The sequence below is a fragment of the Topomyia yanbarensis genome, chromosome 2 (genome assembly GCF_030247195.1).
Source record: "Topomyia yanbarensis strain Yona2022 chromosome 2, ASM3024719v1, whole genome shotgun sequence".
Lineage (NCBI taxonomy): Eukaryota > Metazoa > Arthropoda > Insecta > Diptera > Culicidae > Topomyia > Topomyia yanbarensis.
The window spans coordinates 348,393,108-348,408,588 of NC_080671.1; the positions used below are offsets into that span (position 1 = coordinate 348,393,108).

The 15,481-nt window shown below is 36.6% G+C and overlaps 1 protein-coding gene across 2 annotated transcripts; it reads left to right on the forward strand.

Annotated features, from left to right (window-relative positions):
* The first annotated feature begins 1,252 nt into the window (after window positions 1-1,252).
* On the forward strand, window positions 1,253-11,821 carry LOC131681423 (keratin-associated protein 19-2). 2 transcript variants are annotated; one of them, XM_058962200.1, is made up of 3 exons: window positions 1,253-1,353; window positions 11,114-11,336; window positions 11,407-11,821. In XM_058962200.1, the coding sequence occupies exons 1-3, from the start codon at window positions 1,342-1,344 to the stop codon at window positions 11,493-11,495; spliced, it is 324 nt and encodes a 107-aa protein (XP_058818183.1). In that variant the 5' UTR covers window positions 1,253-1,341; the 3' UTR covers window positions 11,496-11,821. The 2 variants fall into 2 exon arrangements, with proteins under 2 accessions (XP_058818183.1, XP_058818184.1); XM_058962201.1 differs by having other exon boundaries at window positions 11,410-11,821.
* The last annotated feature ends 3,660 nt before the right edge of the window (window positions 11,822-15,481 follow it).

Sequence of the window (15,481 nt, forward strand, 5' to 3'; positions counted from 1 at the left end):
TGTTGCTAGTCCATAATGAGTAACACCGATTGCCATTGCTGGAGATGATAACACAACAAAAGCTCAACTACATTCACAAATACATTGACTAAACTGATCGAACTGAGTAGATTGTTGAATATTTCTCACATTTCAGCCTCGAACAGACGGCTACAACATGTATTTTATGAGAATGGTAAAAAACGGAAGGCGACGCAGTATACACTGAACTAACCATGAAGTTAGATCAGTAAAAGTCTGAAATGAGCGCGCTCTAAGCCCAACAAAATACTGTAGAACTATAAAAAATGTTATTTCATTTTCAGTTGAATCAAACATAAAGCCAATGTCATACAACTAATCGTATAGTAGCGCTGAAATATGAAACAGATTTGCTAGACATTGAACTATATAGACCAAAGAAGGAGCCGCTTATCCCGCGACCCCTCGTAAACAAATCGATCAGCACGAGCCATTCAGCAGCTAAAAAAATCCCACGGGGTGAGAAACGCATAGCTAAATATAGTCGTAAATTAATTTCAACTGATGCCGAAAAAGCTCTCGACACTACAGCCGCTGCCGACGATAAGGCCCAAACAGAATACCCCGTCAGTGGAGAGGCAGATTGTTCGAACGCCGTGTCAGTGCCGGCGCATTCTGTTGGGGCCATTATTATCGCAACAACATTATGAGTTATGTTTATAAGTTCTCAGCCATTGCAGCCCTTCCCTCGCGAAGCACGAATCTGATTCCAGCAGATGCAGAATTAGAATCACCAAAGGCGCCCTCTCCCTCTGTAGAAGAGAAAGAACCCTATCCATGTGCTACGCCTAGGCGCTGGCTGGTTGTTGGAATCGATGGCACAACTGATGCAGCGAGGCATACCTGCTATTGGAAAAGTACAAACCTATTACCCCCTCGTCCATCCACCAGGCATGGTACCCTGCTGATCGATGCCGGTCGGTATGTATCAGTCGAGCCGCATACTAAACAACCGCTGCCAGTAGACGGCGCAGAGACTTGCATCGCGATAATTTCTTCTTCCTTTCGGTACGACTCACTCCACCGCGGTCCGGTCACCCAACAGAGGCTGTTAACAAGCCGCAAATGCACTTGGCCAACGTGTGCAGTTTTCGCGTGGTTTTGGCGCGCTTCTCGCATTCGAGCAGTTTTGTCTGACGGAGCCGACCGGAGCCGCAGCGAGAGGGCTTGAGAATGCACTGAGTGGCCAACATTAGGGTATAAAAGTAATGGCATTTTCTAACCGCTGCATCAAATCACTCGTTGCTATCTCTTAGTGCAGAAGTGCATCCAAGTTTTGTTCTAACAGTTACTCCGTGCAATTAAAAACCAACCGTCGTAATGAAGTCCTTCGTAAGTGTTCGGTTTAGTGCGTTGGCGAATTTGTTTGTAAGACAGTGGATTAAAAAATTGATTCGTGAAAATAGTAGGAGTATTTTTCGGTCACAGAACAATATTGTGCAGTGTCGGAAAAGTGCTTAACATCCCAAATGTGATATTTAAAACAAAACTTTAAAAATTTTACAAAACCGAAACGAATATTTTGTAACCACTTGGTTTGGCACAAGAAGGTTAAGTGATATATACTTAGATTTGTAATGGAAAGGTTAAAATTTTATGGAACTTTACTCCTTACCATTTACAATATTCCGAAACAAATTTATGTTTTCTCGCCAAAACAGAATAGTCCTTTAAAAAATCGCATTATTAATTCGTAAAAATGTGTATGGATGTAAACTCTATGAAAAATCAGAATTTTCAAAACACGGTTTGTTTTCATTGCCTTTGATTTTCATATGATATCATACATCTGATTGCAATTACTTTAACTACTAGTGTTAGCGAAAGATATCAAAAAAAATATTTCCTCTATGATCTCATAATAACAAACATCTTTAGAACAAAGTTTTGTGTATAAGGATCATACTCATCAAATTTTTATAATTTTTTATGCTGTATCAGTAATGTTTGCTGAAAGTCCATATCCTTCATTGTACTGATGGTCAGTAAAATCAATAAATTATTTGAAACTCAGTTTTACTCAGTAGTTAGTTAAATTTATGAAATTCGAATTATAAAAATCAGTTTTCTGAATTTTAGTGAATTAATTTAAATGTTGGCAATTCCAATTTTTTCCAGTGATTTTTTTTGTTGGTTTGGTTGGCTGATACATATTGCGCAACATATCGTAAAACTCAAGTTAATATTGAAGACAAAACGAATGTATTTCAAATAGATACATTATGCAAATGTTTCTATTTCGGCCACAAAAAATAGTCGCCGATGCGATTGTGAAACACTTCGACATTGCCATTATTAACCCATTACCTATTGTTCAAGCGCAGAAAAAATTGAGTTTTCCAGCCGGAAGAGAATTAAATAAAAATATTGTTATACGCGAGCTAGTTGATATAATAAGGAACAAGTTTCAAAAAGATCGGTAAATAAAAAAAAACAAAATCGCGATAATCTAATTTAACGGTCGGTGGATCGGAGAAACGGTCACGCGTACACACCAAAAATAATGAAATTTAAATGACATATAAATCAATACGAATGTAAACATACAAAGCTTGGATCAAAAATTTGATTGAAAATTAAGTTGAATTCGATGCACTCCATCGGAGCATCAAAAAGCATATGATTTTACACTTTCGTTCGTGTAACATTACATGTCATTTATTTTCCAGCAATATTGGATTAAAAATACATTAAAGTGCATTTGTATCTTGTTTAATGAAACTGTAATCTTCAATCAACATGTAAAATTATAAAAAATTTCGTTGAAGAAAGCACGACAAGTTGTGTGTATTTGTGGTGGAACTTAATTTTACATTTTTATTCATGCTCCAAATATGTGCATGAAAATAAATTTAAAATTACAAAATATTTTTTTCTGTGTATATATGAGCGGCCCTTACCTTCAGAAACGACTGTGTGGGCCGAAACGTCAACGTACAAAGAAATCCAACTAAAAACAGTATTATATCGAGTTCATGTGAGCTACAACAGAAAATTTACTGATTGCGAATCGATTGACTACTTTTTCTTAAAACCTCGGAAAACGAACGAGAAAACTTGAATTTCCCTAAGACTCAATGTGAGGTTAGCCCCTTTTGGACGCCAGCTAGTACTGGGGTTACCTCCATGGTCAACTTCGACCGCTAATTGCAAAAAATCTAAAATTAATTTTCAAAATTCTTAAATGGCAGTACACGTGGATTACTTAAAACTATCAAAAAATGCAAAAATGTCGATTTCGAAAAAAAAAATGTGGGTTAGCCCCTTTTGGACGCCAACCAATCCTATGTATAGTTGGTTGGGTATGGATGGGTTGTCACCTTTTTTTATTTTGATTATAGAGGTGTTAACCCTACGGTTATTCGCCTCTTTTCGGGTTAGAGAAATCTCTTTTGGAAAAATTTCCTACCCTATGTGCGGAGTTGGGGATCGAACCCAGGTGAGCTGCGTACCAGGAAATCGATTTGCCAACTACTCTATGCCCGTTCTCGGTTAAGTCACTTCTTAGAGGTAAGGTAGCCATAAAATTGTGTTTATGGCAGTGTTTTGGTTGTTTTCTAGGAATAACAAATTATGAATTAACTTCTAAGTGCTTAGAAGACTCTAACCTGAGATTTCAGTGGAAAGTTGAGAAAATGTACTCTCGAAATATGTCTTCACTAGAGTGGTCTTAAAAGTTTCGTGCGATAATGCCGCAAACGGATATCGAAAATATAAGCAAAACCAAGAAAAACTGCACATCAAAAAATATGAATATCAGGACAAACGCCATATGTGGAGTAAAATTACATGATTTACGAAATTCAATGTCACGTAAAGTTAAAATAAAACGTAAAACTAAGTCATTTTTGATGTTCGTATATGTCGGGGTCAGGAGACGTAAATTTACACGATTTTTTACACTCACTTGGAAATATTACAATTTTCACAGCTGAATTTGAAAATTTTGTTTCTATAAAATATATAAAAAAGTTATATTTGTTGACTATTACATTGAGTTTTATGTATTTAAGCTTTTCTGTGCTAACTTAGTTTGTTATAATCAGCACAATGGTCAGAAAACTCCAAAAATAGTCATTTTCATGTAATTTCTGAGTTTTTGTCGCAAACAAAATGTTGTAACATTATAAAAGCATTATTTTTCATAAAACATGAGTTATACATCAATAGTAATCGGTATGTATCATAAATGTTCATATTGGAGGTCAAACTTCCTCTATTATGGATCCTTAACCCATTCATGTCCATGTTGTTTGTGGACAACATCGTTTTTAAGCAGCTATAACTTTTGATTGAGGCAAGATTTGCTCACAAAAACAAGTAAGGCTAATAAATATGACTATTGGCTTTCATTTGAGTGTGAACAGTTACAAAGATCAGCTCTTGAAGTTATTGCAATTAGTCTGATTGAACTCCGATGGAGCAGCGCGGCCAGGGACAGTTTACGTTGACGACGGAAAATGAAAATTTCATATAACTTTGTTAAGTTGCAATATTAGTGAAAACCGATAAAACTTATCAATTTAGATTATTTTTGGTTACGTTTTCCACGCAGTTGGACTATTGTAAATATTCTAGGAGAATTGTAGTGAGCATTGGAAGGTAAAAATTGAGCAGCCTGTAGCACTGCCATGGAAGGACCTACCTTTACGAAAAAAGGTTTTTCAAATTTCTTGACCCTACCGTTCTCAAGAAAAAATAGTTTTGAAACCCTACATGCACTAGAAAAAAGTTGGGCATGAAAGGGTTAATACGCTTAAAAAAGTCATTTTCAGCAAAGATTTTTTTCAAATTTATATTATTACTGTTGGTAATTTATAGACATTATATGGTAAAAAATCACGAAATTAATCCTGTTGGGGAATCATCGTACGAAAAACATTTTCTTCGACCACTCTAGTATTTACACAGTCTGTCAGGAATAATAAGTGACTTTTTACAAAATAGTTCAAGGTAGTATAATCCAAGAATTTTATTAAGTATCTATGTTCAATTTGGATTCGATTGGTTATAGTCCGGCATCCCGCATTATATTTGAAATTTATAAGGACGTTTATTTGGAACAACCTACTTTTTTACATTTTTTTTCAAGAGGCCACATATTTGAAGCATGAAGTACGATACTAGAATGATTTTAAAAAGTTATAACTGTTCAAATTTGGAAGGGTTTTTTCTGCCAACGTCCAAAACAACAATGTTAATTAGTCCAGCTTATATATATGTATAGTTTTCCTTTCCATTCGATAAATTTTAAGTCCAATATATAACATAACATTATCTAAAAAAATCGTTGTAATACGTAAAAACGTTTTTATTGTTTTTTAAAATAAATCTTATGTAAACATAGACAACCATATATACACTCAAAAAAAAGTAAACGTTATGCCTATTGATTTTACACATAGATTTTTGCAATTAACGGAGGCATATAGATACTTTTTGCTGAAACATAACCCTGCGGGAAAACATGTATTCATTTTTTCTGACAGGGCATCATTTGTCGTGAAATTCGATAGTGTCAAATCAAGACTGTCAACATATTTCTTTATTTTAAATTTAAATTTTATTTTCACGTTTCCTGAGTTGGAAAAAAACATTGTTGTGATCACGAAAATCAGCTTTATCGATGTATGTAATAAAACAAGATTTTTTTCTCATTTAATGAGCCAATTTAATAAACCCTTTCGAACAATAAATCCGTACACACCAAATAAAAAATCTGATGTTATTTAAGTTTCGAATCAGACTTCTATTGATACCCAAAATCATCATATTCGATATTTGGAATTATGTCCCCAAATTTGAGTTAAGTGTGGTTCCCAAACAATTCCAGTGATGACACAGCTGCTATATATACAATATCCACTTTGCACAAAATGACAGCAACTTGTTCATATACGCTAAAATGTAACTAGGTTCACTAAGGGTGGACACTCTTTTGTTGTGCCTTTTCATTACATACTACTATTTCCAACAGCACAGGGTCTCGCTAAAAGAAAAATGCAAGTTTTTTGTATTGAATTTGATCTAGTGTATAAACAATATAAAAATACCTTTGAACGATTTTGTCAAAAATATTGAACAAATACTGATTTTGTGACAGTATAAACATTTTTTACATATTGTATATATCAATATGTTAATTCTGTGTTCATCATTCACTTAATTCGATTAGCACGGGTTTTGGATACAAACCAATGTTTGACGAATCATTGTCTTTTTGTAAATACATCTGAAACTGCTTACACAGTCTATAGCTTATACTAGCCTTCTCCAGTAGATAAAAAACACTAGATTAGGATTTTCGCTGGTGTTCCCATTGTTTTCGCCTCGGAGCATGTTTGTTTTACTTTCGGTATATATCTGTCAATGTTTCGAAAGTCTCTCTAGTAAAAATCTTCGGTCTGCACTTTTGGTACGCGCAGAAAAATATAGCCTGCTTGTAACCACAAACTGTTTAGTTGAACTTCAAATTAGTAAAATGCACACTTTGCCTATTTTACATTCTAGTCTCGTTTATTCTGCTGTAATTTTTATGCATTCATGATCGAAAACGTCAAAAGCATAAAATTTACAGATAAATAAACGAGAGGCACACAGAAAAGTCATGTGATATCTGCCATGAAACAAATTTCTATGTTGCATACTATTATAATTTCATTAATTTTCACATGATATCTATGCGTGAAAGATAATTTGTATACGCTACAACAAAATTATGTGTGAAACCAATATATTCAATATAACGAATTTTCTCGGTGTAAATTTTCGACTGTTATTGTTATAAAATGAAAGAGTTTGTATACACCGCACAAGGAAATGAAAATTTATCAAAATTCAGTACAGGTTTAGACAATCTGTGCATTCTAATTAGTGAAAATAAATCAGCCAAGAATGGTCATTGTTTTGCTGGCTAAAAGAAACAAAAATGATTAGTCGCTTATTTTTTTGTTTTTTTTTTATTTGGCCCATTTGACAGGTATATATAGGTATCAAAACAATGATGTTCCTACCACAGTCTATAGAGAACAGTTGCGCAAAGAGTGAAGTCAAAAAAGCCTACCTATCGAGCACAATTGGAATACATCTCTGATACCTCTGCAGCAAAGTTGAATTCTAATATTGCTCGATAGGTAGACTTTTTTCGGCTTCACTTTCTGCACACTCTTTGCGTACCTTTATACTAGGGCCTTTAGTTCCTACCACTGATGCCAGCGACAATCCTAATCTAGTGTTATGTATCTACTCCTTCTCCAATACAGCAAGTTTGATAAAAGACGTGTGGTATTCCAATCTGTTCAAAGTTAGAAATTTCAGAAATTTCAATATCCCCATTCATAGGATGCTGTTCGCGTTGGATTAATCTTTTATAGCTACCGAAACCATTAGAAAAAATTAAGACTTTGAGCTTGCTTTGACCATCACTTATTTTGACCATCAACTATGAAGCCATTTCAAACCACCTTTAAAAGAATTGGTATCATTTTGATTACTCTGGTTATCGAAAAAGGTTAGGCGCCATTCGTACCGCGAACAGGACGGAATTTTAATATGAATATGATCGAATTACAATAGGGTGATGTGCCAATTATGACAGTAGAGCCTATTGTGACCTCATTTCGCACCTCTTAGTTTAAAACCAAGCGCAGGGGATACTGACAAAATAAACTTAAGTTATATTCTTAATTGGCTGTGCACATATTGTATTCTCTAAATACAACTTTTAATAAAAATGAAATAGAAAACCAATGAACCAAAAATAGGAAGCAACGGCACATAGCAAAACTATGTGCTCCGACTCCGAGCCGACAATTACTGTCTCCAGTGGCGGATCCAGGGGGAGCGTCTTGGGGGTCCGGACCCCCTCCGAATTTTTTTTTACTCGTTGAGAAATTTCAATTTTAATTTCAATTTTATATTAATTTCAAACTCAAAATTATTCCAAGCCTAATTTGTCCAACAAAACTGATATGTAATAAATAAGGTCATTACGTATTACGAATTATACAATACTTTATACAATACGTATTACGAATTATACAATACTTTTGTTAAAGTGTTAAAATGGCAACCAAGCCTAGTGAGCCGAATAGATTTATCAGTTTGAAGAAAAAAGTAGCGGAGTTACACAAAGGTATTGACTTTTTGAGGAAGTGTAAAAGACATCAACTACTCAATCGAGATCAAGGTAACGGATACACATGGCTTTTCCAAACATTACCCGTACGCAAATGATCATCTTCACACACCTAAGTTACCTAATTTCTACCTTTTCGGTACATAAAGCGGTACAGAGGGTATTTTCTTCATTCTGATACAATACACTGAAGAAGGCTGCAAGTCGTAGCCGAAATACGTATCTGTAACAGAAAAGTGCAATTTTGCATTTTGTTCATCATAGTGGAATTAAAACGGAAGACAACGGTTAAAGTGTTTAAGAATTATACAATGTTAATTTTAAAACCAAAATTTCAGACCCCTCCCGAAATTTGTTTCTGGATCCGCCCCTGACTGTCTCATATCCCCGCCACAACTATATTAAACATTGCACTGATACATACCTCTATTTTAGATGGAGAATCCATTTATGAAGTATTCACTTTAAAAGCACTCTTCAAACACTAGGATAGGCCTAGTTTTATAATAGGTTATTCAGAAATACGATGGTACACATTATCGCCATGTTTTTTTCCGCTACGCTACCACAATCAAAACATAGTTTTTTGTATCCAGCACACAGGAAAAATCAGCAGTGCGGCCAAACTAAAACATAAACTTAAAAATATATATTTGAATATTTGAAAATAGATACATTTCTGCGAAATAAGCATCATATAGATGTTTACGTAACAGTACACTGGCACTTTATTCTGTGAAACATTGTAGATAATATAGCTTCATTTAAAAGTTGTTCAAAAATCATGCGGCTTTCTCCCTAATAGTGCCAAAAAAGGCTCATTACCCTAACTGTAATTGTTCATTACGCGTGACTTAGACTACAAAGTTCGCCGAAATAGTTTGTTAGTTTTAGGGTTGTGGTACCGGTAATACCGGTACCGAAAATCCCGGGAATACCGACCCATTTTTGGTACCGTAATACCGGTACTGAACAAAAGCCAGCACCGGTATTTTCGGTACCATGCAATTTTTTTATGACAAATATGTGGACTTTCTAGGGGGACCTGTCTCAAAATATCGGTCTGCAAGATGACTTTTATTTATATTAATTACCTTCTATAAGTTAAACATTGCTAGCTCCGTTGTACTGAACGGTATGTTTAAATTCCTGCTTTATTTTGTCGAAATTAAATTTTAACGATCTTGTACTAAATTTCAAAATATTCACATTCAGCGTGAACGTAAAAATTTGCTATGGTTTTTTTTTATTAGCGACATTCTGATTGGTTTCCATTATTCACTGGGTGGCGCGTAATAAGACTATGGTCTAAGTCATGTCTTTGGTGTGCTCTTAAACCTTTATTTATAGAAGAACGAACAGCGATTTAGTAGCTAACAATTTTAGACTTGGCGAACTACTCCAAATTGGGCGATTTGTAATTATCGGTGATCGGAAAATTCAGCAAAACTCCATAGTTTACAGGACTAACTTGGAGAGATCCACTAAACCTCCCGAGTTACCAGGACCGCTGTCAACTTGTTAATCTCGACCTGCTGTCCGTTCGACGAGATGTCTCTAAAGCTGTTTTCATTGCTGATCTGCTACAATCACGAATTGATTGCACAAATCTCCTACAATATGTGGACTTCAATATTCAACCTCGTAGTCTTCGATTTCATCCCTTTTTAAGATTACCTTATGCCAGGACCAATTACGGGTATAATGAGCCATTTGCTAGTATGTGTCGTCTATTCAATCGTCGTTCTAATGTCTTTGATTTCCACTTGTCCCGAGATGTTGTAAAGCGATTGTTCAATAATACCCTCTTATGTCAATAATATTATCAGTGTTAGTTTGTAAGCGTAAATATTGTACTCGTAGTATTAGTTATAGTGTATCATTTGGATGTTTTTAATCTGTTGGTACAAAAGGTGAGGAGGTTTTATGCCTGCTGGAGAGCGAGACTGAAAGGATTTCAGCTCCACCGGGCTTTTCCCTACTCACAAATAAAACAATAAAGCAAGAAAATGAGCCATGCCATTCCGAATCAATTAAAATCAATAAACATGTTTTTTGATCAGCACAAATCAATCATCTGAGAATGAGGTCATCAGTTTGAGCATTCAATTTCACTTTGATGCTTTTTTCGAATTTTTTAAAAAAATATTCGGGTACCGGTATTTTACCGGTACTACTGGTACTGAGGGCTTCAGTACAGTAGTGCCGGTTCTCGGCAAAAAGGGTCGGTACTGCGAACCCTAATGTGTATTCGAAAATCGGAATTAACCACATATTTCAATGAATATGACAGTTATAATGAAGCTGATTATATCGTACACTATTTTCCAAATATGGTTGTATTATAAAGTGATAATTATTTACGTTCTTAAAATTTCTCATCTCAAATTTCAATATAATTTCATCGGGGGCGGATCCAGAAAAAAACGGGAGGGTTCCGAAATTTCGATTTTAGAATGAACATTGTACAGTTAGTAATACGCAATAACCTTATATAATGAATATAAGCTTGGTTGGTCAATTGTGGTTTGGAATGCATTTGACTTTGAAACTAATATAAACTTGAAACTAATTTAAAATTTCATAACAAGTAAAAATATTTCGGAGGTGGTCCGGACCCCCAGGACCCTCCCCCTGGATCCGCCACTGAATTTGATAAATCAGAGCCTCAGTAAGTGAATCATTATTTACACGATTTTAAAATTGACTGCTTTTTCAATTTATTGAATCGTTTAGTCTACTTTTAGAGAATATATGTGCAAAATTTGAGTGTTTTATTCCAAATATTGTAAGAGGTACAGCGTTTTGAATGAAACAGACAGAACGTGAATCACACACAGCAAACCATCTTCGGATTACAAATAATATGCTTTTCCTACAAACTGTTACGTCACCATTTTAAAATAATACCATTTAGAAATAATAAGATAAAACTAAACTTTCTTACCCATCCAGATTGCTCTATTCGTCATCCTCGCCATTGCCGCTGTCTATGGAGCTGAAGAGGCCAAGACTACTGAGAAGCGCGGAATTTACGGAGGCCTAGGCTACGGTTATGGAGGCTATGGCGGAGGTTATGGTGGTTTAGGCCATGGATACTACGGCGGACTGGGTAGTTTCGGAGCAGGCTACCACGGGCTGTCCGGTTACCACGGTGGATACTACGGTGGTTACCCAGGTTGGATTCGAATTTATTCCATCAAAACTTCCTGATAGACAGTTGCGAAATTCTCTTGTATTATTTCAAGCAGGTGGCGCCGGATACCTCGGCCATGGCGGTTACTATGGCGGTTTCGGAGGATACCCATACGGCGGTTTCGGATACGGACTGCACTAATTCCGATTGCAGTAACTGCGACATGGTTCCCAAAACAAGGCTGTTCCTTTTCTCCCACCCAATTTACTATGAGGCGAAGACTTTCAAACATCGAAAAGCAATGTGTGTTCTGTTTCGACTAACGAAAAATTGACGAATAATTACTGGTATTTTATTTTGTGTTTACTATATCATATACTCAACTGAAACGATACACTGTCAGTGAATAGTGTTTCAAAATTGCTGTGTGTAAATAATTTGAGATAATACAACTCTTCCGTACTTTACTTTTACTCTAGTATGTAGATTGTGTACAGTACAATAAATTTTTAAAAAGACGACTAAAATTGTATCATTTGTACATATGTCTAGTAAGATGAAATGTCGAAGAAAGGCATCCACGTTATCAAATTGTGACATAGTATGCAGTGAGATTCTGGGTATCACTATAGTTGATCTGTTAAAATCAACAGAATGTACAAATCAGTCTATCTTCTGACCTCACACAAAGAAGAAGCAAAAAAATCGCTACGCTATAGCAGACTATAGGCACCAGTGAAGCAAGCAAGCTTTTATTCTATATAAGTGCAAAAACAATATTGTATCGTTTCCCCCGGCTCACAGTGTCGCCTAGTCGGACAAAACCTCAAAATTTTATTTTAGATTTTCCATGATTTAACATTTTTCTATGTTTCGTAACAAGTTAAATAGAGTCTTCTCAAATTATTAAGTCCCGAGGACGAGAGTTCTATTTTTTACAGAACTTCAAAGGTGAAAGAGATGATGAATTCTGAGGAAAACTTTTTTCAAACCTAAGTTATTCAAATGAATATATCTTTTTAGTTAAGATTCCGATTAGGACCAAACTGATTTCATTTGAAAGGTTATTCGCTGGACTTATAGCTACCATTCGATTTAGTCGATACAAACCTTTCTTCTCGCTCAGATATGAAAAACAAATAATAAATCGAGCAATAATTTAAAGTTATAATGTTCAAAGTGGCTATACTTTTTTTGAAACGGTTCGGAAAGATTGCTTGTTGCTCATGGTACTTGAAAATTATTGTACTGTCCAAAAATGAATATCTTGTTTTGCCCCTTTCTGCCCCGAGGTATGAAAAAAGGTCATTTTTCATGATACGTCTGAAGGAGACGCATGGTAGCTTTTGACTACCCAGGGTTCGTAATATAATTTATGGATGTGTCTTATCATTATCAATAATTGAAAAAATGTGTATTATGCTCAAAAATGCACCGCTCTTAATTTTTTTAAAATGAAATTTCGGAAATAGTGCACTTTATATTCGTAAATGTTGAATTTTCGAACCACCCTAAGTGCCAAAATTTTGAGGCAATAAAAAAACAAAAAATAAGCATCACACTTGAATTCAGCGTCACAAAATTACCCTAATGTGAAGTTTTCATCAAATTCATGCCACTTTTGAGGTTTTGTCCGACTTTTGTATGGAAGGTGATCACTGTGCGGCTGCGGAGGGAAATGAGTTTGCCAAATGAAACAAAAGTACCCGTACTACGGGATAACACGATTTCGATCGACTTTAATAAAACTCGTGGTAGACCCACAGTTCAGGAAGTGGAACAATTAGTTAAAGTTAAAATAGAGCTTAATCTCGATGAAGTTACGTGCATTAAGCTACACCAAGTCAAAAATTGTGTTTTAACCACGTTTAGCATAGGCAGAAACCAGTACAGCGTAGTAAAATGACTCAGCTAATTTTTTGTGCATAAGGTCCCAAAAATGATTTTTAAATTGTTCAGAATATTGAGGGTGTCTCCGCACATCAACGTCTGAAGAGCTGTCGGATTTTATGACGAGGGAAAACTGTTCGGTTCACGGTGCAGTAAGAACTCGCGGTCACTTAGATAAATTCCGTGGGTTTATTCAGTAGAACTAGGCACTTATTATAAGCCCAGACTGTTCAGTATAAAACGTGGCACTATTCTGTATGTAATTCATTTTCTTCTATATTGTGACCTTGTAGTATGATAAGGTTTGTTACAAGTTATTAGGAGTAACTATTGATACTGATTAACTATGAATAATGACTAAATGTTCTGATTGCAATTTGTACTATATATAGGTTGCTACAATTATTAGATGAACACAACTGATCTGTTCAGGAAGTGAGAATCTTCTAGAAAAACTGACTGCAGTATGAGTGTTGAACGCAACAAACTCTTCCGTAACGCCTATAGTAGTTGGTTCATTATGCGATACCTAACTGTCCTGTACTACAGTGAAGTCTCACTTCCTCGAACTTATGCAACCCTAAAGCTGGCGCAAACAAACCGCCCGCCTTGAAAGATGGATCTTTCAATAGATCCTGAGATGTACTATTCTATCCTACACTAAGATATAATTTGCTGAATTCATTTCTTATATGCTAATATTTTTGAGTATGTTAGTCTGCTGCTGTTTACTATCTTCGCCCTTCAATGTTGCTGCTTAATCAATTGCTGTGCTGTTATCATTTGACCAATGCGTTGCGTATTGTAGCGGTCCGTATGCTTTTGCGTTGCTTGATGATCAGTGGTGTACCATGGGCGTCGAGGACGGGAGACTTGAGTGCGACTCCGTCAACTGCTATGCAGTCGGCGTCGATAAAACAAGACCCGAACGACTCCGCTGGTCCCACCACTCACGAATTGTTGCTGTTGTTGTCGCCACCATGTTGTTGATGTTGGTTATACCACTCGCCTTGCGATATGGTGCTTTTTGGTAATTTAGTCGATAGGAGTGTCCACCCCTAGCTGATTCCTTCTGTTGACCACCTCTACCCCCCGTAGTATCGATCCAAGTACTGAAGCAGTCGCGATGACGTAACTATGCCTTTTTGCCGTGGGTTGCGTATATGTTGCCTTCTGTATCAGAGCCTGCATTGGAAAACGGATAAATTTCTGTTGCAATAGTAACAATTAAAATACTTAACTTTGGGTTAAGTTGGGATGGCAGTTCCAGTAACTTCAACCAGAACCGCGCCATCCCCACTTGCTTTGCTGCTGGCACCTCGAAGTCACTTCTAGTATGTGACTGTCTGCTGACGACTATGGTGTAGAAGATACGCTGATGAACGGCCTATGATCATCGATCGTGTATGGTGGAGGGGTAGGGTGGTGTTGCTTCGTTGCAGTTGATCTACCTTACGTGAAATATTAGTTGCTGATGTTGAGTTGATTCTACTCCTTGAGAATGCCTTTGGTAAAACTTCCGACGGATGGTCTGCATAACCACATGAACTGCTACTTTCGGATTTCAATTTCGTCCATCTGAATGACTTGTAGATTGAACATTAGGTGAGTATCCTTGAAATTTCAGCGGTGTGCACCGCCGACTGGTTGTACTATGATGATTGCCTTGCATTTTCGGTGGGATTCAGCAGCCTTTGCTGCTGACTGGAGTGTATCTGCTGAATGTTGTTAGCTGCTGCGAGCCAACAGACTGCTAGCTTCATAACGAGAGTGTGCGCTGATTTGTTCCCGCTGTTGCGAAGAATTGTCTCCCAACGATGGGCAGACAGACGAGCAATCTCTCCAGTTATCGTCCGGAAAAGAGACTGTGCTTGCTACGTTACAAGCTCGAATGACCTACTGACGCGCACCGCAGTGAAGTCATTGCCATTCGGTTGAATGGACCTTAATGTTGCCCCCGATTACCGCAGGGGTGCCTGACTGATTGTGAGCAGGCCTGGTTGTTGTCATAAAGCCTTAACGAACGAAGACCGAATTCGTTTCTGAAGTTAAAGGGTCGCAACCCTTTTCCGGGTCACTCCAAAATCTGCTATCGACGTGACCTACAGTAGATCTGCAAGCAGCTCAAACCATCATTGCAATGTTGACTCAGACAGATGTGGAAAGCGGTAACGAAATCAAAACGAAGTTCGAAGAGGGTTTGATTACAGGTGCAGTGATCTGTATCCAGCTTCGGCTGAACATATACCCGTGCAACTCACCTGGCCGGAGTAAAAGCTGGTTACTTCTTTCCTCGC